This window comes from Seriola aureovittata, chromosome 6, assembly GCF_021018895.1.
Source record: "Seriola aureovittata isolate HTS-2021-v1 ecotype China chromosome 6, ASM2101889v1, whole genome shotgun sequence".
Taxonomy (NCBI): Eukaryota; Metazoa; Chordata; class Actinopteri; order Carangiformes; family Carangidae; genus Seriola; species Seriola aureovittata.
Genome location: NC_079369.1, coordinates 20,019,884 through 20,047,087, shown reverse-complemented (window position 1 = coordinate 20,047,087; position 27,204 = coordinate 20,019,884). Strand labels below are relative to the sequence as shown.

Genomic DNA, 27,204 nt, shown 5'->3' with positions numbered 1-27,204 from the left:
AGAATGTCTTTTGTCTCCCTGTAACCTGAAATGAACTGCAGTAAATTTATAGTAGTGAGTGATTTTGATGTCCTGTGAGGGAGCTTTTCTCTTCTGGTTTTGAGGTGTGGGTGCAGGAAGTAAAGACAGTGAGACGTGTTTCTGCCTAAACTCAATATATTCAGCCCTCTCAAAACAGGCCAACTTCATTCTCTTGATCCAGAAGATCAACAAAATAAAAAAATTAAAAAACAGGTATCCAAATCTTAACTCTGCTTCTGTGTCTTATTGATATAAGAAAAACTCTGATCCTCTCTGCCCAACCTCAGTCGTTCCTCTGCTTCTCATATACTGCTTCTCTTCACTTAATTCAATCAGCTCATATGATTGCAGCAGCCATTGTCCCAACTGCCCTGCTGACTATGGGTTTTGTAGTTTTTTGCTGGAAGCCATGATGGGTTGTAGTCCTTGCTGCAGTCACCAGGATTGAACGTATCTCTCCTCTATAAGACATCACATCACATTGAGTGAACTGCTACTACTTTTAGATTTATTAGTTTCTTATTTGTGCAAATGAGTTTATGATCAGACATGTCCTTAAACCTTTATAATTTATAGATTTCATAGAGCCAGGTAGCTGTGTTTGTCTTTAAGCTGGAGTTAAAGTGCAGATCTACTGCAGGCATTCATAAAATTACAGTCACTGTGTTCAGTGGCTTGATCCAAACATGTTCACTCTTGATACTGTCATTGCTGCAGTGCCAAAGATGTAAATGGAAACGGTGCAGGGGTTAACATGCATGGCAGACAAGACCAAAAAAGTAGTTTATATAAGTGAAGCTTTAAAATTCAGTAATTGACCAGCAATTTCTAAGAAGTGTCTCCCTTGTGATCTGTTTTTTTTTTTTAGGATGGTCGTGCTCCTTCGGGTGTTTTGGTCTGTGCCATGTTCTGCTTCTGCCACCTCTTCAACAACCCAATTCCTGCCATGCAGCTGCTCAGCGCCAAGAGACCAGGTTCCGGCCTCTGGCCTTCGCACCGCAGGTTTGCATTCACCAGACATGTGTGTGAGTGCGAGAAAGAAGGATGAGAGAGAAAAGAAGGGGAAGTGAGAGGAAGAAAAGAGAGGAAAGTTGGGTTGCAGTTGTTGAGGTTGCCACATTGAGATTTAGCCGGTGACCTCTCTGTAGCACCTCTTACACATCGTCTTCTCTTTCCTCTGCTGTTAAATCGCTGCGTAAACCGTGGGGTAAAGCTGCCAGACGTGACAGGAGAACAACATTAGAGTCAGACCGAAAGTGAGAGGAAAGTGGAATATCAGTCTGATCAGAGCAGAGGGTACCACGCAAGAACCGTGGTCAAGTGGGTTGTTCATGTGTGTAAAGGGGAGTGGAACTATTTGATCAATGCTTTATGAAAGATGTTTTACAGAAACAATGGCTATTTAATCATTTGATGAATTGTTTGTATTTCATGTAGTGTCAATAAGTTGATAGGATACTTCCGGTGTTTACTCTTCTCAACACCTGTCTGTATACATGCCCTTCATCGAGACTGAATATTTTCAAGTTTCCAAGAAGCAAACACTGATATGATGAGGTTAGAAACTCATTCGCGGCATCAGTGGGTTCCACCATAATCCACATTTATTCTCCTATCTACCACTACCCATTTAGATGGAAATGCATTTTTCAGATTCTTGCATAATCGCATAATTCCAGACCATTTTCTGTCACAGGTGGCCTGCTACTCAAAATAGGCAGAAAACACGTAGAGGCTGAATGGTGGAGCCAACAGTCATGACTTTCCTCAGCCTAAACAACAATCTGAGCCTGCAGAGCTGGCACACCCCCAAGGATGGACATTTTATTACCCTTTCAGCCGGCAGCTATAGTATTTATCAGTCTATGGTAATGCAAGAACTTTCTCATGAGTCACAGTTTTAGTGCAGGTTGACTGAGAGTTTATGGAAATAGCAGCAATAATTTCATTCTGGACAGAGCTCAAAGTCCTTAAAATGATTTGGCTGCACCCACCAGGCTGTTTCACCTTTCTGTAACTGCTCCGTGCTTGTGCTGGTTGGCTTTATACAGCATTTGATGGTGTGGATTATAATGAGCCGCTACTGTGTGTACAACATTGGCTGGTTCATATCATCAAAAAAAACAAAAAAACAATTGAAATGGAGGTGTAATAGAAATGTAAAGATGTACAAGATGTAAAAGAAGTAATGATTTTGACTCTCCTTGTCCACATGCAGGTACATAGGTTATGTGTGTAGCATGGTGTCAGAGAAGCCCAGTCTACCCCACTCCAAGCCCTTGATGATCAAGGCCCTCACCATGAGTCCGGTCCCCTGCTTCAACAAGCAGCGTAGCGGCTGTCGGCCCTTCTGCGACGTCCTCCTCGGAGAGACAAAGATCTTCACCACCGCACAGGAGTATGAGAGGATGAGGTAGTGACTTGATGCTGATGCTCAAAGTAATGCAGCATATGATATATGTGACAGCTAGGTCAAAGAGTGAGAAACAAATGATGATTGTATTATGTTTTCTCTTTCCCTTTATTTCATAATCTCCAATTATTCTTACCCAATTACCACCATGTTTGTTCTCCCCTCACGTCCCCACGATCCTCCATTTCCCTTCCTCCTACTGTCTCTGCATGCCCCCCCCCCCCCCCCCCCCAGAGAGCACAGGGTCCAAGAGGGAAAGGTGGTGTTCCCTCTGGGTGTAAGTGTGCAAGGAGATGTCGTGGTTTCTGTCTATCACATGAGGTCGACCATCGGAGGACGTCTGCAGGCCAAGGTACTGCACTTTGCTAAATCCTACAGAATCCCTTTTAGAGCCTGTGTAGTGGATAAAGTCAACATCTCAACGGCACAATGACAGCGCCAGCATGACCATATTGACGCAAGGTCATACTGAACCGTCAGCCATAGAGTAGTCTCGGGATGTGGCTGCAACTTATTTAAATATTTGTACATCCTCAGTCCAAACACAACCCACAAAATGTCAGGAGGAAACAAGAAGCAAAAGGTTATTCATTTCCTGACATGCTTAGTTTATGGAAATGTGTGGTTTTTCTCCAACACAGTGACAGACAGTCGACGTTATATACATATACATTCAACGGTGAAGTAATAGTTTTGGTCATTGTTTCTTGTAGTTATCGTATCAGTTTACTTCCAACAGTGTGTTTGCTGATATATTGGTTTAAAGCTGTACTGCTCCAAAATTTGCTTTATAGTTCTTCATTGTAAAAATCCATGCACATCCAGCTCAAGCCTGTACATCAGGTCAAAACTTAACTAGGACGTAGCTCCCAAAAATCAAACTGGTCCTTAACAACAGACAATTTGGATAATAACATAGAAGTTCCCCTTCTCTTTCGCTTGTCAATCTCTATAGATAAACTGGTTAAAGTGGACAGACATGCTTACAACCTGTCTGACTGTTGACATATTTGATACTCTACTATTTAGCCAACTTCTCTCAAAACTATATCCCAGCAATTAAGAAGCTGAAAAGTAAAATGTTATCATGATGGCTGAAACTATAAAAAATCAACACATTTTTTCTCTTATGCTATTTATACAGCACAGTCTACAAGTACTGCTGTCCAGCAGGGTGCTTACAGTTTATGTTAGTTATTTGATGCAGTTGGACACTACAGATTTCACTCAATAACTGCAGTACATTCGATATAGTGAAATCCAATATGGTGAAAACTTACATTTGTCCTGCTCTTGTTAGGTGTCCAACACGCAGATCTTCCAGATCCAGTTCCACACTGGCTTCATTGCTCCTGGAACCACCATGTTGAAGTTTAACAAGTAAGAACATTTCCTCTGTTTAATCACATGTATGACCACGGCAGAAAGACAAGCCCAGCTGATCCAACTACAATTAGCCCTCACTTCCGATGAAACTTCCAGGTGGTTTTCACGCTCACTACCTCTCACTGTCACACGTACATTTTCTTTTATCATATGCCTTATTTCTCCTCTCAGACCAGAGCTTGATGCGTGTGACTCTCCTGAGAAGTATCCCCAGCTGTTCCACGTGATACTGGATGTGGAGGTGGAGGGGGTGGACAAGCAAAAAGACCTGACGCCGCCGTGGGAGCAGTTCCCCTGTAAAGACCTCAACCCCAGCGTGCTTTTCTCCTGCCACCAGGAACATCAAGACGCACTGGCGATTGCTGGTACTGTAGGGGAGGGTACACTGGGGCCCGACATGGGCACACACATTTAATCCATTAAAGGTCCTATATTTTACACTTTTGTTTTGATATCCATAAGACAATATATTTGTGGCTTTAAGTAACAAAAAACCATCGTAATGTAGTTTTACATCTCCTCTCTCAGGCTTCTCTCAGGAGCTATAGTAATAACAGGTCGGTGAGCAAATCAGAAGAGAGCCTCTGAGCCTCTCTTCTGATTGGCTGACTGTTTTTTTGAGTGATCGAATAAAGATAACGCAGATTTCAGGTAAACACTCAGAGAAACCCAAATCCTGCAAGGTTAGATGGTGTGTCGGGGTGGGCGGGGCTTGTGGCATGGATTAGAGCGGTGACTGCTTTGTTGTGACATCACAAAGTTACAGAAGTCCTGATGGCTCGTTTTAAGGCTCACTTTCAAGCTGGTGTGCATTTCTCTGTGGACTGAGCACTTTGATGCTTTCACGGTATTAATATCAGCTTAGACCTGCTTTATAATCAAAAGAGACATGGAAATCTCACTTTATACAATATGGGACCTTTAAATACTGTGTATAATGCTTGAGGTGGGAAGACTCATACACTTCAAAACACAACAGAAGACATTGTTATGATAATAACCAGTTATTAAAACGGCACTTCTGAACTTGTGATCCATTAGCTTTTGTGTATTTTCATCTTAGGTAGGGTTTCTTCTTTCAATAGCTTCTTTTAAACGCTTTATGACAATACCAGGGTTTTCTGTCCACACTTAAATAGGTATCCACTGCCATGCTGGCTACTAAAATTTCACAAGTAGATTCAGATTACAGTATCTTGTGCAGTTTGTTATACACATTAGGACATTTTCTGTACTTGCTTTTTCTGTGTAAAGTTTCCCATGCTGAATATGACATAAATTCAAAATAGGTAAAGTTAACCGTTGCTGCTACTACATTATTCTGGGACAGCTAATGATGACCATTTAGCCGTACTTAAAATTAATCATGATCCCAAATTAACCCTGAGCTAACTCCACCTCACACAACTTTAACCTACATTTGTATCCCTTTGCCAAAATGAGGGCCGGACAAAATTACTTGTAAAATGGCACAAAAATCAGACTTGGTTCTCAAAAGGACAGAGAAACAAGTGAACTATTTCACACATACACACACAGACACACAGACACACACTCGCAAACTCATTATGCTTGTACAGAGATTTATATGCAGAAATGTGTAAAATGTTGCACATCAGCAAAATATTACAGATTAGGTAGGAAAACACAAAGTATATGCAAAAAGACATTTACATACATTAACATAAAGACAGAAACAAACTAATGTGACTCTCATTTTTGCTCCTACAAGATGAGATGGAGGGCTTGGATCTGGAGGGTAAGACAGTAGAGGAGATGTGTTAGAGAAACTGTTCAGGGCAGTGACATCAGTTAACCAGGTCCTCGTTTCAATTCAATCATATTCTCCCTTAATGTGCGGAGAGTATTTTATTCAAATCTTGATCCTATTGATGAATGAATCTTATGTTACTGGAAAATCTCTTGGCTGTTTCCGTTTATGATCTGTACTGATTGAATTGAAACTAACCCTGTACTTGTTACAGAGTGATATATCATTTTGGTAGAAACTTCTACACTTGACATAAATATCACAGCTCTTGGGATATGAATAAATTGTTACAATAATCTTACACATATGCTACAGCAGCAGACGTGTATTTTTTTTCTTTTACATGTACAGCAGAATGTTTTTGAAAAACAATTTGTGGATATGGAGAACTGGAAAATCAGAACACAGTTTCCCAGTCATGACGCCTAAAGGGAAACAAATGAATAATGCTCTACCAAAGTGAAATATTGCTCTGAATGAATAATAGCTAATATAGCCTCACTGTACATCCTGTACCTTCTTTAAAGCATACTACACATTTTATTGATTGGATTCTCGTAAATAAGGATTAATTGTGTTGATTTACGAGTTAAATTAGTGAAAAGCAGCTACCCCCCCATTGGCTGACTGCAGAGTGTGCAGCACACAGTATTAGGAGAATAGCTGGTGCTTGTAGCAGTGATGACCTGTATAGTTGCCCATTATCTCCTCCACTTTGCTCTTGTCCCCTGTTGCTCTTAACCTGCTCTGTGTTTCCGTCTGCCCCAGTTAATGCCCCGTGTCTACTTTGTTATCTCTGTCACTTGCTGTCTTTTCCTCTTTGTATGCCTCTCTCTCACGTGTCTGTCTCTTTCTCTCTCTACCTCCTTCCTTCTGTTTCTGCCTCATCGTCCTGCAGAGCCAAGCCGACCCCACGGAGGTCCAGACGGTCGGGGCCACGGCGAGGAGAGTGAGCCCTCTGACGATGAGATGCTCTCTCTCTCCAGCCAGAGAAGCAACGCTAGCACGGCCCCCCAGAAACCCGACCCCCCTGCTCCGGCGCCTGCGGCACCTGCACCCGCTGAAGAGGTGGATCTTCTTGGCCTGGATGGGGAGGCGATCAACCGCCCGTGCCCCTCATCTCAGCCCCCGTCTACTGCAGCCGCATCCACTGACCTTCTAGGGGACTTGTTTGGGGCCCCATCTCAGCCAGCCAGTGGGCCTTCATCTGCCCAGTCCACACCACATAAAGTAGTCCCCAATACTGCGTCGCCATGTCCCTCTCCTGCACCACCAGGTGAGATAACAACTTTGAACGTATTTGAATTTGATTCAAAACATAAACTAAAACAGACTTCAAATGTGAATTTACAAAATGTATGCGTAGATTACTTGACATACATTTAGGGTTTCAGTGGATTTCTAAAGACTGATAGAGTTGATTAAGTATCACTTCTTGAACTTAGAAATAGTCTGAAAAAATAATCTTAAATCTAAGGTCCAGTTACTAGCTTTTTTCTGGTGCTTTCAGCAGCATCTCTTGGTTTTCATCAGATGATATGCTGTTGTACCTCCACACATGCTGAAGTGGATGTTAAGATTTTTTGTGAAGCTGATATAGTAAATATCTACAGTATAATGGTATAAATATAAATAAAAAAATGAATCTATACTGTAAACATATAAACAAATACAGTAAGACAAATATTCGCTTCACTTAATTCTCATACCTTGGTCAGGAAAATGTTGAGATCTGGAAAATGGGTCACAGGTTAGAAAAAGTAAAAAGAAAACATTTTTTCACATGAATGATTTTTTGGGTTAATTTTTCCTGCTAAAGGCGAAATAGTAGTCCTTATAGAAAGTAAGAAGAACATAATTTAGGATATTTGACAATAGAATTATGTATAGTACTAGAACAAATAAAGACATGTTGTGAAATAAAAATGTTAGATAATAAAGTGGTTTTCATGTTCGCACAGTCACGGCCAAAGGCACTACATATTCTGTGATGCAAAAGTGGAGAAAATAAAATGAAATAACTTTTGACATGTAATTTTTTCTAATAATTTTCTAAAACAAAACAATAACAATGGTGGGTATTTTGTTTCCCTCAGCGTTTGACCCCTTTGGGACAGGTCCGATGCCTAAGCCTCAGGACATGATGGGCTCATTCCTTGGACCAGGTAATGTGGGGCAACCAGACCCCTTCCTGCATGCTGCTCGCTCTCCATCACCCACCCTGCAGCCTAAAAGCCTGGGTAAGGCATGCTTCTGCTGTTCTGCTGCACACTGTCTCACAGCATTGTGGATGTAATAGAGACATTTAAAGAGTCTGTCCCAAACCAGGGTGGTAAGGCATGTTTTACAGTATCTGCCACGCTTTAACGCATAAACATGCATTGTGACAAATGGCATCCAAACTTGGCTTTCTTTGTCAAGATTCATTAGACTGCACTGTGTTTTTAATACCTTTGTTGTTTTTTTTTAAAGCTTTGCTCTACTTATTGCTTACTCAGACACTGGCTTTGCAAGAGATCGCCTTGTTTGACAGTTTATGAGTTTGCATGATGTATCACTGCTGCTGCATAGAGACTACACACACATAATATTTCGCTTCCAGCACGAGTCGTTCCTCATCATCTAACAGCATTTATCAACCTGAGCTCAGCCCAAAGCCAATATTTTAATTTTAAGTAGGACAATTCTGCTACAGATTTAGGCTTTTTAACACCTTCACATAGCAGCGTGTGTGTATGCAGTCTATGGTGTGTGCGTGATAAAGTGAGACAATGACAACATTATGAGGTTGCATGATCCGTGTATCATGTTAATTTTAAAACTGACAGTAACATTTAATATATACTGTTGGTCCGACCCAACTTGAAGCTGCAGTACGGAGCTGAAAACAGGTCTGGACACAGGCTTGATGCATTTATAGAGGAGATTCAACAATTACAAGTAACTTGTACATGACCTGTGCAGTATTGTGTGACAGTTTTTCAGTGTCTTTTAAGCGAGGCAATATCAACAATAAATTCAGTTTGAAGCACCAACAGCTAGATCCATTGAGACGTCCAACAGCCCCCTAACAAAGCCTCTCATGAGACTCAGACCTGTTGTCATTTTCTCGGGCCGTGCGGGCTCATGTCGTTCGTTCACTGTGCGCTCTGTGTGTGACAAACCTTTATGTGCTTGAATAGGCCGGAGTTCCCCCGTTCCACCCTCCACCCCGACCGTCAACATTCAGCAGCAAAATGCCATGGGAGGGTGGGACTGGAACAGACCCGCTACCACAAGCACAGGTACTCCCAACCACACACACGCGCGCATTCATATAAATAAACAAACACACGCAGCATTGACTGTTCATGTAATTCGTTAATGTGGGGAACCAGTTTTGCTCTTGTATTACCTTTTGTTTGCTCATTCAGGAGGAAGCTTCAGTATGGGAACTCGGTCAGCCACTACCAGCCCCACAGGCTCCGTCCACAGCACCCCCACCCACCAAACCAAGCCAAACACCCTGGACCCGTTTGCTGACATAGGCAACCTGGGGGGAAACCTTGGAGGTCAGTCACTGGAAATTTTCTCAAGTCGTTGTCATTTTCGCCAACATCTCCATGCCGTAATCTGCATGTGCTTTTCTTCAGGAGGTTCTGGCTTCTCCAGCAAACCCACCACCCCTACGGGAACAACCCCTTCCTTTCCTCCCATGGGCTCCCCATCACGACCCCCTCCGTCTCCCCAGCATGCAGGAGGGTGGCAGTCTCACGCAGGAGCCGGCTTCCCCTCTTGGCAGCCAGGTGCTGGAGGCAGTGGAGGATGGCAACCCCAAGGACAGGGCCCGGCCCCGCAGCCAAAGCCCAGCCCCAGCCACACCCCCATGCCTCACACGTCGCCCCAGAACAGACCCAACTACAATGTCAGCTTCTCTGCCATGGGAGGAGGCTCGCCTAGTGCAGGGGGTAAAGCACAGGCTGCCATGGGTGAGCAGTAGTTTCACTGTTGCCTGCAACTGTTGAGATCAAGTTTTGAATTCGTAAAATCCTTGCAGAGGTGCCATATTTGAAATACATTGCCATGATTCTGCATGCATGACACTTGTTCAACTTGAGTGCGTCTGATCTTGCAAAAAAATTTGATGGCATTTCACCTTTAGGGGGCAATACAGCAACATGATGAATTTAAATGGACATAACTCAGTGCTCATGAGCTTTGAAAATCTTGTGCCATCTGCCCTAGAATTTTTATTATAGCTGAAAATAAAATATACTATAACTTTATGTCATGAAATTTAACAATTATGAGGACTGTTAGTCCTAGTTTGTTGCTGTTAGAGGTTTAAGAAAACAGCTGCATCTGCAAAATATGTTTATAGAGAGAACAGAGAGTGTTGTAATACTTTGATAATTGGATCTTTAATACATGAATATTTTGGTCTTACAGGCACATTCATTCTTCAGTGGGGATTGCACATTGCATCTATAATTGTGAAGGATGATAAGTGGCTGAATATTTTTCTGTTTGTGTTTGTTTTTCCCTCTGCCAGGTTCTAAGCCCAGGGCCTCGGATGCCAACTTTGATGACCTGCTGTCGGGTCAGGGCTTTGCCGGGGCCAAAGAGAAGAAAGGGCCCAGGACTATAGCGGAGATGAGGAAGGAGGAGATGGCCAAAGAGATGGACCCTGAGAAACTAAAGGCACTGAGTCACATCTACATAGAGATGAAATAATGAGCAGTTTGTTGTTCTTCTGTTTGCAGTTTCTCAAAGTATCTTTGAGAAAGTGCACAAGGCCCCAGTGTAGAACAATAGAAGCAATTCAGTGATTCCCAAAAGTAGGATAGTGTACTCAAAAACCTTTGGCTGTTAAAGACTTCCTCTTTATTCCAGAATTAATTAGGCTGCCAATGTAGGTCTTCCATGACCAAACTTTGGTTCCTCTAATTACTCCTTTAAAAAACATTTCACCGGAGCCAAAATAGCATGAAAGTATTTCTTCTAATAATTGTTCCAAATGTGGTCGTCAGCAGCTAATGGCTCCCCTTCTCTCCATCCTCTGTTTGTGACCCAGATACTGGATTGGATCGAGGGGAAGGAGCGTAACATCCGTGCCCTGCTGTCCACCATGCATACCGTGCTGTGGGAGGGAGAGACGCGCTGGAAGCCTGTGGGCATGGCTGACCTGGTTACTCCAGAACAGGTCAAGAAGGTCTACCGCAAAGCAGTCCTGGTCGTCCACCCAGATAAGGTGAGAGAGATAATGACAGGTGGAATTAAAGGTGTACTTAATAAATTGAGGATCTTTATCTGTATGCGGACAGAAAAAAACAAGACTACCCTAGCCCTGCGTCTAATTTTCTTTTTTATTAAGACAACCCTTCAGTTGATACAGTGAATGACAACATCCAATAAATGAGTTGTACTTTCAAACTGAACAATGAACAGTTAGATCAAATTATTCAGCAACTATGAAATCTCATCTGGTTTCAACTCTTAAACCAGCTATAATCAATATTTTCATGCAGTTGGAGGTTTAAGTAATTCTCTACAACAAGTAATTCATAAAGTGGGGTCCGGGGACCCCCAGGGATCCTTGAGGGGGATTCTGGGAAATTTATTATAACTATAATTCCATTCATAAGTAACACAGTGGTAGAATGTATGACTATTTTGGTCATAGGTTTTAAACACTTTCTGTTATAAACCATCAGATGGGTGACCGAGAATCTTATCAAATGGGGGGTTGTCTCAGTTTAGGGGTCCTTGCTGTGAAAAAGTTTGAGGACCACTGCAACATTAGGAAGCTACAAATGAAGATATAGTTAAAATAAATATTCTTAAGTATTGTTCATTTAGAGATTAACACTATAAAACGAATCAGCCAGTGTGCTTCATCAGGACTGTGTGGGTGTAGTTTATCAGATTTGATTGACTCTGGCCTGGAAACACCCCCACAACTGTCATCAGGTTTTGTTTCAACTGTCGCTAAATCGTGATCGGTGCGCTGAAGAATGGCACATCATCTTTTTTCAAACCAAGCCACTGGCCTGTGAGTGTAGCACAGACTAAACTTCAAACACAGAAAACGTCTTGTGTGAAATCACCAACACTATTCCAACAAACTCCAAAAATTGTGTAGGATCCAGTGGCTCATAGTGAGAAACAGAGGAACTACAATCGTTTCGGTCCCTGCAGTTAATTTAACGGACAGAGGGATGATTATTAATTGTCTATACATTAATTAATATTGAACAGGAACTTTTTCACACATGATATGAACAATGACAATAATACAACAAAAACAGCCAAAATAATCATGACTTCAACGATGTGATATCTCATTGATCCAAAACTGGAGCTCAACCGGTCAAATAAAGAACTAGGATCCTGGTGAGCAGAGGTAGCAGTGTCACGAAGGTGAGTGACTATATCACCAATCGTAGCATTATATTCAGGCACAAAGGTGCAACATTCAGAACCAATGACGGCACAAGTTCCTCCCTGAGCTGCCAAAAGAAAATCTAAAGCTGCTCTGTTTTGTAAAGCTAAGAGTCTAACAGAGGCGAGTTCGCTCGACATGAGCATGAGAGCCTTACCGGTTTCATTAGCTATAACTTCTACTGCGTGAGACAGGTCGGCAATTTGATCTAAAGCAGACATGACTCCGTAAAAAGGAAGAAGGGGACCGAGTGCGTTCTTAAAAGGCGACTGGTGATGCGTTCCAAAGATGTCGGAGACTCTGCGTCGTGCTCGTTTAAGAGGAGGTTTCTGGGGTAAAGAGCGAGCCACTCTCATTGCCGGGATAACGTATGCCAAGCCACAGCGTCCTTTGTAATCCACAGGGAGATACGGATATGCAAGGTTTCCACATACCCAGTACATTCCCGCAGGGGAGGAGATGGAGCAGCGAGCAGTGCGGTGAGCTAAAGCGTTGATGCGAGTTCGGCCTGCTGCTTCCAAACACTGCTCAGGTGCAGAATCCATAGATTTAAATTCACTATTCGTTTGTGCTGGATCCCATTTAAAAGTATGAAGGCAGTCCGACTCTCCTACAGGTCTCTCTCCGCGATTCTCGAGACACCAAGGGAACGGCTGAGGAGTGAGAAGTACGGGAACAGGTTTCGGGGTTTTGAGACATCTGTAGCAGTTTGCATGTCCTCCGGAACAATGAAGAGGTCTCATTTTGGAGAGACTCGGGCAGTCAGGGTGAGAGTAAGACTGAGACAAGGGAATATGCATCAGGTGACAGGTGTCACAGTCAGAGGCAGGCAAGGCCATCAGAGGTAACCCTTCTCCAGCTGTGTAAGGCATTAGACCGCACACATAACAGCTGGAATTAGGGTGTATGTGGTTGGCTACTTGCCATGCCATAGTCAGAAAAATATTAATATCATCCACTCGTACATCTGGGGCTTTCGTGGCCAGTGGAGCTCCCATGATGGACTCCACCGGGATCAGTGTCAGGAGATGAAGGATAAGGAGCATTCTGCCAGTGGAACCACAAAGTCTTCGCAGACAGACTCCAGAGCAGTTTTGCAGAAGTTCTTGCCTCATGTAGACTGAGTCACCGAGCTCGATCTGAACATCAACGCCATCATCTGGAGTGTGGGAGGCAGTTTGTACCTGTCAATTGCAGGAAGCAAACAGAATGACTCACCGCAGGACAGCACAGCAACAATGAGTCCCCTCACTGAGACTGAATATAACTGTATACTGTTCTCTCAGGGGTAAAACACTAAGCTTACAAATGGAGCCATACAAGAGCCAGTAAAATGACCTCACCTATGGTTTGCCCGCAGGAAGAAAATACAATGCTTCCCACTCGTCTAGTCATCCTCTCTTTTATCAGAGCAAGCTCAGAGGTACAACCCAAAAAGTACAGGCAATCACAGGGGTGAGGTGATCGAATCACACGATCAATAGCCACTGATCAATCATTATAAGACGGCAGCACGTCCAAGAACTCAGTCATTTAAGCAGGGTAGACTTGGTGGCAGCTTTAGATCAGATATGATTCTGTTGTATAATCCCATAAAAAACTAAGTAGTTATTTAAGACAGTTTGAGCAAATGCAAATTAGGTCACATAAAATCATATCTAGTCATGTGGGTACATGGGTGCGCACACACATTAAGTAAATGCATAAACACAAGCATGCAAGTACCTACGGACTTCCAGCATTTAAACACACACAGATGCTGTTTATGTTGAGAGGAAATATGAGATCTGCAAACTTGTTCATTTAAAGGACTAAAATCCACCGCAGCACAAACACCCACAGTAACGTATCTGAAAATCAAACATCAAGCTAAAGTCGATGACATGTTCTTAGATCAGATATCATAAGTTGCTTCACGTTTAAAGACATATTCAAGATACAAAAGAGACACAATATAAAAGTTATGAATAAAAACAGATGAAAATGAATCACGGTGACAAAAGGAGTCTTTTTTTTAATTTTATTTTTTTTTATTGATGAATCAAATGTGTCAACGGAGTCTGAAAACTGCATCTTTGTTGTGCAGAGATTTAAAGTTTTAATTGAAGAGTATTTTGGTATTTAATAGATTTACTTTTCTGAGCTTTTGTTCTTTAATGTTTTATGTTTTTGTGAGTTTTCATTTTTAGTCTTGTTGGTTGACCACACACTGTTTAAGTTGTTTGCATGAAACCACAGTTTTTTTGTCACTTACTTTTATCTGTTTTAACAATGATTTTCTCACCTGTGTGAAATGTATTAATGTCGTGTGTGTGTGTGTGTGTGTGTGTGTGTGTGTGTGTGTGTGTGTGTGTGTGTGTGTGTGTGTATATATATATATACACACAACAAGAGAGTGAAGAATAGAATAAACTGAACACTGAATCATATATGGCTTGATATTGCAATGAATTTTGAGAGCATGTTTCACCTTTAAGATTTCCTGACCTGGTCCAACCTGTTATGCCAAAGACTCTGTTTTATATCCAGATGTTTGCCAGAAGCAAAACACCTGCTCTGAATCACCCATGTGGATAAGTAAAGAAGTGCAACGTGTGTGAAGGTGATTTTCCTCTGGGTTTAACTGTTGTGTGTGTGTGTGTGTTCCTCTCTTCCCTCACAGGCGACCGGACAACCATATGAACAATATGCCAAGATGATTTTCATGGAACTAAATGACGCCTGGTCAGAATTTGAAAGCCAAGGACAAAAACCGCTCTACTGAAGAGAAAGAGTGACAGACTACCCCCTGCTGATTCTGTCATCTAATCCTAAAAACGTGTCGCCATCTCTGGTCAACATACTACAGCCACACCCTTCAACATCCGCCTTTATACCTGTGCTTCGACCCGTACTTCCACACAAACACAGAACAGCCAGTTGATCTGCAAAGACGACACAAGACTACAGAACTACAGCGCTCACACTAACAGTGTAACTGAACAAATGACCCCCTGTAGCTCTAATGTACCTACCTACTGTATGTATGTGGTGCAGCATTGTCCTTCCTTGTTGAGTGTCCTTAGCCCTGAACCAAACCACCAATCAAAGCAGAGTCACCGGGACGACTAGAAAAACAGAGAAACGTCTGATTCTGGGGAGGCAGGTCAAAAGAGATGAAGGAGACAGGAGATAAGAGAAAAACACATCAGGGAGTGAACTGAACAAGCAGGCCGCTCTAACTAGGGATTCAGAGTGTGAGATAGTCATTTACCCACAAGACATTTTGCAGGTGAAATAGAATTTGCTTTGTAGTTTGTGTGAAAATCGGTTCGGTCATATCAAATCCAGTTTTTCATGCGATTGAATGTTCCTAGAAATAAGAAAAAGAGCAGCAGCGTCAGGTTACTGCATGTTTTTCACTGACTGAAGTGAAATTGAACTGAAGCCAAATGTGTTTATCATCCAAAATAGGGTGTTAGGAGGTTCGAATTAATAATGAGTTGTCTAATTTAGAAAGAATTATGTCGCTGGTTTTGACAGTAACTATGATAACAGGTCGCCTCCCATCCCCATTAGCCATAAATTGCAAAGATAACTCAAGATGAAAAACTAAGTAGAATTAAACATGGGTTTTTACAGAAAGCTGCTAAAATTGAACTTAATATTTATATGACAAAGCATAACAATGTTGTACTGTAGGAGAGCCGCTTATCATTGGTGTTTCTGATGTAATCAAGCCTTGCGTGTTTCTGTATATACAGGGAGCTGGGGATTGTATATTCTAGGATGAGCACATGTACAGTTCCAGACATGAAGCACCTTGAGGTCTCATGCATACTCACTCGTACACTAACGTATTTTTACAAGGGAGCTCCGTGAAAGCACAAACTGACTACACTTCACTGGGTGCAGCTTTGAAGGAAAGCAGCTGAAAGCCATTGTTCGTTATTTATCAGCTTTTATTTTTGTTCATTTTCATTTTGTCGTTGTTGTTTTCATGAACTGCGCTTGTCATCAGGTAATGTGAACTACTGCAAACTGTCTGACAAGTTAGAAAAGCAGGGGAGTAATTTGTCAGATTATATCACAATTTTTGTGTGTATAGCCTTTTATAGTCTGCAATACCTTTTCCGAACTACAGAGGAGGCGACAATGTGCGTAAAAACTACATCTTTGGCCCCCATGCAAACTCCTTATAACGCAATAAAAGATATGGGTTGATTTTACAGACAGGGATGATTCTATCATAAGACAATAAGTAAACTGTGTTAGATTGATGTGTGAATTCATTTAGTTTACTGTATCTCACTGCTTCATTTCACTCGAATCCTACACATATCTGTTGTCATCAGCACAGTTTTTATCAAAACACTACTTTTTCCTTTGATTAACTGATTCCTTTCGTTTTACATTTGTGAGACATTTCTGTCACAGCACTGATACTTGGTAATAATACAGATATCATTTCATATCAGCAGTAAAGTAAGGTACGACACCTGTTTTTTCAGGGCCTGTATGTGCTGCAGGTGCTGTTTGTAATAGTTTAAACCCAGAACAGATGTGAATTTGACAGATGTGATTGTTCGTCTTTATGATGGTTTCCCTCCGGCCTTTTAGGGAAACGTACACATGACACTGTTTCCTTGTGTAAAGACTAGGCCAGTGACGAATGTGCGAAAAAACAAAAAATGTGTATTTACTCTTTAGCAAACGGAAACTGAAGCAATTTTTAATTTCTTCTAAGGGTTTGAGGTTTTCACAGGAAACTAAGATGATCCTATAACATCTTGATCTTTCCACTTTGTGTTACTGATAGAGCTCTACTGTGAAATCCACTAAAGCTGTTTTATTCTGATGTTTGACCCTTGATATCAGTTCAAAAATGTGTTTAAAATCCATTTTCACACATGCAAATTGAGCAGTATTGTTTCAGAGCTGTAGATGAAGGATGAGATGCTTTTCTGATAGCCATCATAATGTCTTGTGTCTTTACTGGAGTTCATTCTTTCCCGGTTTGTTCATCTGTTTTGAGGATGCTGACTGAATAAGACGATTGCTGTTTCTTCAACTGGTTTGAGACCCAGAATGGATCAAACAACAGGAGAAAAGTTATGTCATGACCGAAATGGCTCCTCCTGAAGGGACACTGGGTTTCTGGCTGAAAATACTGAACTCTGACCTTGAGGCTACTGCTTTCTTTGGTGACTTACAAGACACAGGAAGTGTGTGTAGTATGTGCTTCTGTGCTCTATTTACACTGAGGACCTACATGTGAAATAACCCTCATACGCTCCCTCGCTGACTGAATTCTCTATCTGCAATCTTACGGCTATGTTAAAAGGCTAACCTCTATATTGTAGTCAATGGATGTGTGTTGTTTGAAGTTGTGGTATGTATGAAAGTGATCAGATTTGGATACAGACTACTGTACGTTATGTGTTTGCCTGTCTGCTGTTCAAGTATTACTAAATTGTGTAAAGATTCTGTTCATGTGTTCCTTTTCAGTTCTGTTTACCGTTACAGGATGTACATAATGATCAAGTGCAGTGCACAAAAATAAATAGTAAACAGAAAACAGAGGGGATGAGCAGCGTCCATCATTTTTATGTGTCTCTTTGTTGCTCAGTAAAATTCATTTTTATACAATTTAATAGCTGTACAGAGGTGGCATTGGTTGGTTTAAAAGACGAGGCAGCTGACAGCTGATAAATGTCACAGATGTGGTTTCTCCTTTTGAACACTAGAGGATAGCAGCATACAGCACATGAACTACACTATTGATGGCACGAACTGGTCACTCACAACGTGACTTAAGTAAAAGTACCAGTACAACCCTGTTACAGGTAAAAGTCCTTAATTCAAATATCCACTTTAGCAGAAGTACATATGTTTTATCAGTAAAATATACTTTAAGTATCAAAGTAAATGTACTTATTCTTCAGAAAAATGGCCCCTGTGGCTGATACTGTTTCTGACAGCATTAGTCTGTTACTGCAGCATTAAAGCTTAAGTACCGTAAGTATATAAAATATTGTAGCTGGTTGAGATGCAGGTAGTTTTAACTACTTTACACACAGTTAGGCATTTTAGTCCAGTGGTTCCCAACCAATGACTGTATATACAGTCATTGTTCCCAACCTAAGAGTCAGACTCACTGTAAAGGGTCACAAGACAACAAGAAGAGTTGTGAGACGATGATTTGGGTAGAAAAAATAATTTGTACTTTTTCTGAAATTTTGATTTATTTGTTCTGTTTAGTACATGATACATCAGTTATTTAAAAACTTTCCGAAAAGTTAAGAGTAGAAATCTGATAGAACTGCCAACAATTCATAGATATGTCACAAACATTAGGAACCACTGGTTTAATCTACAGCCATGCTCACAGCTCTGTGAGCTACTTAGACATGGCAGTGCAGTAAATGCTAACATCAGCATGCTAACTTGCTCACAATGATACAAGATCCAAAAAAAATAGTGACTCAACCAAATGATCATTTTCAGCTTGTGGTGGTGCAAAATTTCTGCACTGATTATAATGCACATAGACTACAATAATATGGTGCCTTACAATGCTGCTGTTCACTGCTCGTGCTACACTCCTCTCATATGTGATCGGTTAGGGGAGTTGATAAGTTTTCCCTTGGGGCCCAGATCCGGGAAGAACAGGACTGCAGTGTCAGTGTTTGACTATCCAGAAGGAAATTTAGGGTAATTGAAAATAACCCCCTCGATCAGTGATTCATTGTAAAATAAGGTTACTGCTGCACTCCTCAGTTTTTCCTTCCTCTAACTGGCTCTGCTGACACTGCTTACGTACTTCCTGAGAGAGATTCAGGGCTGATGGATGTAGACCATTAGCACAGTCTGATGTTTGATTTAAAAAAATTTTTTTTTTAATGATATCCTAGACCATTATGCACAAGTCTCATCTTCATGTCAAGCTGCTACATGTTTCAAATAAACATCTTGATGCCAGAGGGACCACAGATGTCCTTTGGGGTAAATTAAATGTGGACAAGCATATTGAGGGAAGTTACCACAAAAGATCAAGGTCATCACTTCTGGTAACTGTGGATTTAATTTATCAGAACATAACAATGGTGGAAATACATGAAATAGTAAATCAAATTGTTTCAGTATGTTACATTTGGAGAGGCTATATGAGAGTTTCTGACCACACATGAAGCTGTTTTTATAAGCACTTTTTGTTTTGAAACCTACTCTATGTTCCCTATTTCTATGGCGCATTTGATGTGTTTTGATTCTTAGCACCTGATTCTACTTTAATGATCTTTGATAGCACTGGCAAATTCGATGTGCACATAAATGACCTGGTAAGGAGCAATAGAAGCATGTTAGCTTCCTTTCTCTGACTTCCTCGAATAGATAGATTTTTTTTTTCCAGCCAACCTATAGACTGACACGCTGTTCTCGAAGAAGCAGCGTGAAGCATGTTTTGAATAAATTCAAGCTTCACCTGGAAATGGCACGCCTTGCTCTCACAAAATGACAGACGGTATTTAACCAAGAGAACATTGTTTTTATGTATCAGGACCGTTGCCTTAGAGAAGCTGTAAAGTTGTGAAGGTGGAAACTGAATAAATAATGCCTCTCACTCACTCACTCACTCACTCACTCACTCACTCACTCTGCCAAACACTACGAAAGCACTTAACCCCTAAGTGCTCCAGTGGTGACCTGATAAAAGGCCTCCTGCTGAAACCTCCTGCTGCTGACAGTGTAACTGAGTTCCTCTGAAACTGCATATGTTTAGAAGTCAGTGCATCTTCTTCTTTGCTTTGCTCCTTCAAGTCAACATAATTAAAAATGTTGTTTTAAAAAAGCTAACTTTAGAGTTGTTGTACAAGCACATTATGTACTGCTGTTATCTTAAAATCAGCTGACTGCCTGGGAAATGTTCATGTCTCCAGAGGATACAACTCCTCTAGGCTGGGAACTCATTAGGCACATAAAAAGTAACATTTTTTTTTACATGGCTTCTCCAGTGAATCGCCATTAAAAGAAATACTGCTTACTTTGATTTGTTGATGGTTAATATTTTTGTGTGTTACTGCTCTTCCGTTTTGTATTGTATGCCAGGATTTGTGCATGAGTTTGCGTGTGACTGACAGAACGGAGAACACAACGGAGACGATAGTAGCAACACCTATTTAAAACTAATGCAGTGTAATACAACGATAAGTGACACTTTTAACTTGTTGGTGGTGTTAGACGTAAAGTCAGGGGATCACCAAAGTCAATAGGATTCAGCCATAGATATCTGTATTAACATTTCACAGCAAACCATCCAATGTTTGTTGAGACATTTCAGTCCGGACCGAAGTGTTGGTCTAGCTGATCCAATGAAAGAAGAACCTTAGCATCCACAATGCCAAAGGTCAAAATAAGACACAATGAACCAACACTGAAACGCAGGACAGCAGCCTGATTTAAAATCCATTGCTTCTGTTTTAAATTGCTGCCAAATATAATTATGCTTATCACGAGAAAAGGCAAGTTGTGTCCATAACATGTATTTTTTTAAAGTGCCGGTGAGTTTTTGTTGTCCGTGACCTGCGCTCTCTGCTGTACTAATGACAACTCAAGTACAGCGCCATTGTCTAGTGATTGAAATGCGGCCATTACAGACTCAGAAATGCTAATGCAGATACACTCATTTCATTCTCAAGGCTCTTCCTTAGTGGGTTTCTAATGATGTAAGAGGGCACACAGGGAGCAGCTGATATCTTGGTAGAGACACAGAGGGTCAATTTGGGTTGTTGACCACCAAAACAAATCGCATTATAGGGAGCTGGTTTGCATTTAGATTATCATAAACTGAAGACTTTCATTCTATGTCTCCAATACTCCTGAAGATGATGGGTTTCGTAATGAGAAAATCCACTTAGTATATATTTCCACACAATATGCACTTCCTTTGCCATCGTTTCAGTCCAGTTGAACATTAAACTTTACACACAGTAAAGTCTCTGATTTCCCAATCTAAACTATCTTCACTGCATGCACTGACTTGATGGAGGGAAACATTTTGTTATATGTCCCATGTGATGCAATAGGAATGCATGAGATTACTGTTGTGTTATGTGTGTGTATGTGTATGTGTGTGTGTATGTGCAAGAACAGGAATTTTACATGCCAAGACATTGAGGATTTGCTGCGTGGGTGTGCAGATTTCACACAGGAAGCCAAAAAGGAGAATTTCATTTAGTTTTGATATTATTATTTTTCATGAACTCCCTGCTCTATTGTTCATTTACAGAGGAGAACAAGACAATGAGCTTTATCTTACTGTATGACAACAGAAGCCTGATGTTTACCGTACAGGATCTTGATTATCTGATCTTTTTTGCGTTCAAAGAAAAATGCTAAAGATACAAGATGCCACTTCTTGAGGTCATTAAACTTATAAAAATTGGCAATAAAAACGTATGCTCAAATCTGCATTTATTTTAGGTTTTGCATACAAATACAAGATTATACCTAGGAAGCTCTAATACTGCAGCAGTCAAGATTTAAGACTGCCTGGTGTTTGCAAACCACCTCAGGTGTCACGCAGGTCAACTTTCTGACTCTGCTGTTGTCAGAAGACTTTTGCTATCTTACTGGCAGTTTAAAAATAGCAACCTCCCCTTTGGGCCTGTCACTTTACAATCATGGATTACATGTAACTGCAGCTGTGATGGAAACCAACAATAGCACAATATAATAATAACCTTTTGCGGCAGGCGCAGGCAGAGTTGGTTGACTTCCTGGATGGCGTGATGTAAGTTTAATTTTCTTTTGTATATTATTATTATTATATATATCTCATAAGCTTGCATTAAATGAAGTATTTGTACGTTTTGCTAGCCAGCGTTAGCATTGACAGCTGCTCAGAGGGTGAATTATAATCTATAGTTCTCTGTAGGTTCATCATTATATGAGCGACTGCGTTCACATTATACACAATCATTTGATCCAGTGTTCTTATGAAAATATGTATTATAGCAGCTTTATGTTTTGTGTCTTTCTCTGTAATAAAGTGTACTCTCTCCCTAAACAACAGTGTTTATTTTTGTATTTGGAACAGCATGGTATCCTGTTATAGAGTGTTTTTTGTTGTTGTTGTTGTTTCAACATCTCACTGATAAAGTGGGATTGTATCCCAGAGTTTGTTTGGACCTGGTCAGGATCAGTGTGGATCAGGGAGGGTGCTACTGTAAATGGTGTGACAGCCCAACCCAAAGGCAGCTCTTGGCTAGAGTGCGTCAGAGGAATTATGGGATCACATATCATTTGTGCACACGCACAGACACACACAGAAAACCCCTTTGTACCTCAACTAGAGGGAAAGTTTGAGGCGACCACTGACAGAGGGCAGGCTTGTCGCTAAGCTCTTATTTTCTCTAAGCCCACACTTCCAAATATACACCTCCAGTCCATGTATATGCATTCAAAAATAGAGATGGTTTTTATCCAGAAAAAATCTAATCCCCATGCTATCTGCGCTTGCTGTGCCCACACACCTGTAGATACACAGATTGGTGCAAACACATGCATGCACATCCTGGCCTGGGTGATTGGTGTGTATTCTGACACCGTGTATCAGAAATAGCCACTGATGCCTAGAGACACACTGCTCCACATAAAGCAGTCCGTCCGTGGGACTTCAAAATGTCACTTCTCAGACTGTTACTATGTTCAGGACATGAGCTGGAACTTTCACTTTTCGTGTCATACTTGTGAAGATCTGCGGGCGTGGGACAGCTGCTGAGTAAGTATTCTCAATATTACAACATTTCATAAGGCGCTGAATGAAAGCTGTGAGATGAATGACACCCCACAAGCTGCACACAATGACACACACCTAAACTGACACCTAAAGAGTTGTTAGTTTTCTGATTGTTTTAAATCCTGTGTCACTGGAGTTGTCTTTCTAGGAGAAATGACTGGCAAACACTGCAGGCTCGACCTTGTTTTTTTCTTTAGTCTATTTTTTCTGTCATGTTGAAACAGCAGATTTCCCGCCCTCAGTCTCTCTACATGTCTCTCTGTCTTTCCTTCTGCCTCCCTTCCTGTAATTGATAATCACAAACTCTTTGTTATGATAAAATGTCAAGTCTCTGCCGCTTTTCATCTCTCTACATTGTTCCTCCACCTCAATATTTTTTCCTATAAACTTTTGATGAGGCAGTGCAGCAGAGATCATAACACTGATGTGTTGTTTTTTCCAGCAGTCAGAGATCAAAAGCGAAGGGGACATGTTGATGGGTTTTTTGCATGTCTTACTTAGAAGCCCATAAAAATCCACATGAATAGGAACATGGTTTTACATTTTGGGATGTTCACTGTCTTTCCGAGAGTGGGATGAGAAAGTCTGTCATGTTTGTGTGTTAAGTATGAAGCTAGAGTCGGGACACATTTACCTTAGCTTAGTATAAGACTGGAAACAGGGAGAAACGACCAGCTTGGCTCTCTGCAAAGTTCAAAAATAGGTCTTCAAACACCTCCAAAATGACATGACAGAGAAAAACAGCATCAGGTGTTTCAACAAGCAAAAACCCCAAAACAACATGTCAAGTTCAGGTGACAAAGCCCTTTAGTGGCTGTAGTAAATATGACGGGATGGATCAAAACGTAGGACTTAAATACCGGAGGCCACCAGTGATTGCAAACAAAGAGGTTCACATAACATAACATAATAATGTACTCATCTGAACCCAAAATACTGAACCGTTTCCCTAAACCTTAACAAACTGTTTTTGTGCCTAAACTTAACCAAATCTTATCCACGAGCTGCCGCATCAAAAACAGTGATTTCTAACAGTTTTTCTTGCACAGACAGAAGATGTCATCTTGCCAATTGGGGCATCAGATCAGAAAATGTTCCTCTGTGTCGATCTAGAGAGCATGGAGAAACAGTATTTTGTCATGACATGTTGCCTCTAAAGTTCACTATATAAACACATCACACCTGTACACAAACTGGGGAGCAAAAACCGCATGCACCTTGGGGTTATGTGCTTGACCATTTTTTGGCTGGGAGCAGTGAACTAGCTACGCTAACTGTCTGCTGGCTCTTCATATTTAATGGACAGGTGTGAGTGTGGGATTGATCTACTCATCATAGGCACATTTCCCAAAATGTCGAACCATCTTCTCATTTCACTCTCAAGAAAAAGCCAAATATGAATCTATCCCTTTAAACCCTCACAGTTTGCAGCTTTTATCGAAACTCAAATGTATCTTTCTGTCTCAAAACTCTTGCCCTTGCTCTTCTTATGGTAAATTTGGGTACTATATATTTTTCTATGCATGAACTCTTCTTAAGAGAGTGAACACAGCCCTTATGTTCAGACTGGTGTCAGCAGCTTCAGTGAAACACAGAGAGCAGAGATCAGGTGGCACAGACACATTTCAGACGAGCCTCAGGCAAAAACCGACCAGTCCAGCACTAGATTCTCAGAGGTTCAGACTCCTGTTTTTCAATCTGTGTCAGAACTAACAGCCATGGTCGTTTAGCAGGAGGCATTTAGCTGCCTGTTTGACCATTTGGTTTATTTAAACTAGGAGGGTAAAAGGTGAGATTATGGTCACAGAGGTCTCCATGGTGATGAGGGGCTTCTGCGCTGTTTGCTCTGTTGAACCCAAAGGCCTGAATTTACACAGGAGCTAAAAGTGATAATGTTTTTTTAACCTTGTGCTATTCCAGTCGATATTCATGTTCATACTTGAGGCAGTGCTGTAGTTACCTGTAAAGACACTGAGGTCTAATCCTCAGGGGCGCTTTACTTTCGGCATCTGAAACTTTATTCATACGGTGTATTATTTGACAGATATTAATTCTTAATTAATTTTTTCTGTTAATATATTTAACAGAAAAGTTTCTTCATTTTCTTCCTTTGTTCTCCACCAGAATCTTACCTATACAGGGAAAGAAAACAATAATGCTGTATTTTACTGCCTTATTTCCTTAAAATATTCTGGAATATGAAAATATGTAATCTCGTATAGGAAGAATAAAGAAAGAAAATGATTCAAAATATTCAGCAACTTTACTTTTAGTGTCTGAAAGTGGGGTGTTGAGATGGATTTTGACTTATACGACCCTGTCTGCAGAAATCAGATACTGAGTTGGGAGCTGGTCTTTGTTCTGTCAGTTTCACTGGTAATCCAGAATGGATTTGGCAATAAGTGGCTCCATCCATCCATTTTGCTTATTGCTATTCATAGTTGGAGCCTATCCCAGCATGCACCGGGCTAAACACACAGATGAACATAAACACGTTTCATGTCCTTGGACTGACTGCACTTTCCCCCAATCAGCAGATCTCCTCTAATGCCACAGTGATGCAGGGTTCAAGGTTTTAGCTTAAAGACACTTCGCACGAGCCTCAGCAGGTCTCACATGTGAGTTAGATATCTGTGCATGAGCATTTTGTGCTTGTGATTTCAACCAACTCGCTGTGTGTCAGTCTGTCTGCTCTCCTGTGCATCACCAGCTTGGATCCACAGGGCAGAGCAGCACATCATGACCAAAATGTTGCAGAGCTGTGGGTCTGTCAACAAACTGCTTTGCTTCACTTGTTGTTTTGTAGTTAGTGATAATAATGATGCTTTCAGTTGCAGTAAGAATATTCCTGGAACACTTGCTCTGGTTGGTTTTGTATGTTGCTTACTCTCCACTTTTTTCATTTTCTGACATTATCGTCGTAATCTTTATTGTTTATCTCTTTATTTACAATCCACAAACAAGCACTCTCTCTCTGTTCCTGTTTACCCCTGCACTAATTCACCCTCACTGTCTATTTAGGTTGATTTGTAATGTGCCGTGTTTTCTTTTTTTGTGACGTTGTTTTATTAAGGAACACAAAAACACACAAATGAACGCATGGACATCCATTTGCAGACACAGGTTTGTGACTGAATGCTGGATCTGTAAAAGGTCAATCTGCATTAATATGGCGGGAAGAAACACAAGGCTGGACAAGCAAGACAAGTTTCACAAGTTTCAAAACAAGTTTCAGAAACATGAGATAAACTGTTTGCAGTCATTTTGCTTTTTAAATCCCACTTTTGGAGACTGTTCTTCCATAGTGGCTGTTGTAATTATGAGCAAAGGAGGATCTCAGTGATGTTGTTACACAGTGACAAAGTCTACATAGGGAGGAAGTCAGGGTAGATGGATGTATTGACAAAATATTGGACTTTAACATGGGAGACCGCTGTTTGTTTCCTGTTTCAAGTGTTTCTTTTAACCGTTACGACTATAATTTGATTACCTCAACCCAGTGTTGCAGTACTTGACTTGAGTCCAGGACTCTGACTCGAGTTCAACTCAAGTCCTGATTTTCAGGACTCATGACTCCACTTGGACTTGAGCACTGATGACTCTGACTTGTATTCAAACTCGAGCATTGACTGCATTCAGACTTGGCCGTCATAATTTGCCAAAAGATATTGGCATCTTTATCAATATTGTAACATTATTCAATTTTATACAAGGGCGGGCGTGTGTGTCCACCTGCCTACGTGTGGATTCACGTGTATACTGTCAGTATCAGTAAGTTCTGATGCCTAAACAGACGCTCCCAATCAACTGTGATGACTCTGACTTGGACTTAGACTTGAACACTGGGGACTTGAGACTCGACTCGGACTCAAGGTTCTGCTTCAACCATATCACGATCTTTCCCTACACCTAACCAGGTTGTTTAGGTTGGAGGACTTGTTGCACTTTTCAGTATCAGAAGATTTTCATTCACAAAGGTGAAATCATACCTCCTAGTCCCGTGGCAGCTGTAACGAATGAGCAGCTTGATTAGAAAGAAAAAATAAAGGCCAATAATTTATGGCTTCAGGCTGGAAATAAACAATTCAAACTATGTTTCCTCTGAAAGCATCACAGTGGAAAAATAAACCAAATAATATCTTTAATTCTTTGGCTCCAGTGAGGGGAGTTTGACACAGAAAGAGCAGATGGAGCGCTTTCATTCAGCAGAAACGTTGCCTTAATCTACACAATTGACTCTTCTCCACCCGGCTTTATGACCTCAGAGCTTTCATTGAGAAAAATAAAATAATTTGAGTGGCTCAAGGTGGCAAACTGACGCACACTCCGACGTCTCAGAGGACGCTGTGAAACATTAAGGCAGAGAGCAGGGATAACTCGAGGCGTGAGAGCCGCCTGGATGTTATTGCCTGCTG

The 27,204-nt window shown here is 41.1% G+C and overlaps 2 protein-coding genes across 5 annotated transcripts in view; both read left to right on the top strand.

The window, feature by feature from the left end:
- dnajc6 (DnaJ (Hsp40) homolog, subfamily C, member 6) overlaps window positions 1-17,573 on the top strand; it is a 38,245-nt gene extending 20,672 nt beyond the window's left edge. For 2 of the 4 annotated variants that reach the window (XM_056378914.1, XM_056378911.1), the window contains 14 exons: window positions 890-1,023; window positions 2,240-2,434; window positions 2,669-2,786; window positions 3,735-3,814; window positions 3,992-4,185; window positions 5,553-5,579; window positions 6,490-6,867; window positions 7,688-7,831; window positions 8,774-8,875; window positions 9,005-9,142; window positions 9,224-9,559; window positions 10,123-10,271; window positions 10,645-10,821; window positions 14,675-17,573. In XM_056378914.1, the coding sequence (XP_056234889.1) occupies window positions 890-1,023; window positions 2,240-2,434; window positions 2,669-2,786; window positions 3,735-3,814; window positions 3,992-4,185; window positions 5,553-5,579; window positions 6,490-6,867; window positions 7,688-7,831; window positions 8,774-8,875; window positions 9,005-9,142; window positions 9,224-9,559; window positions 10,123-10,271; window positions 10,645-10,821; window positions 14,675-14,776 (2,274 nt within the window). In that variant the 3' untranslated portion in view covers window positions 14,777-17,573. The remainder of the gene's footprint in view (window positions 1-889; window positions 1,024-2,239; window positions 2,435-2,668; window positions 2,787-3,734; window positions 3,815-3,991; window positions 4,186-5,552; window positions 5,580-6,489; window positions 6,868-7,687; window positions 7,832-8,773; window positions 8,876-9,004; window positions 9,143-9,223; window positions 9,560-10,122; window positions 10,272-10,644; window positions 10,822-14,674) is intronic. The other 2 variants (XM_056378913.1, XM_056378912.1) reach the window with 2 other exon arrangements.
- A 5,108-nt stretch (window positions 17,574-22,681) lies between these two features.
- Window positions 22,682-27,204, top strand: part of lepr (leptin receptor) — a 42,289-nt gene continuing 37,766 nt past the window's right edge. Inside the window, exon 1 of the mRNA XM_056379025.1 lies at window positions 22,682-22,771. Coding sequence (XP_056235000.1) covers window position 22,771 — 1 coding nt within the window. The 5' untranslated portion in view covers window positions 22,682-22,770. The remainder of the gene's footprint in view (window positions 22,772-27,204) is intronic.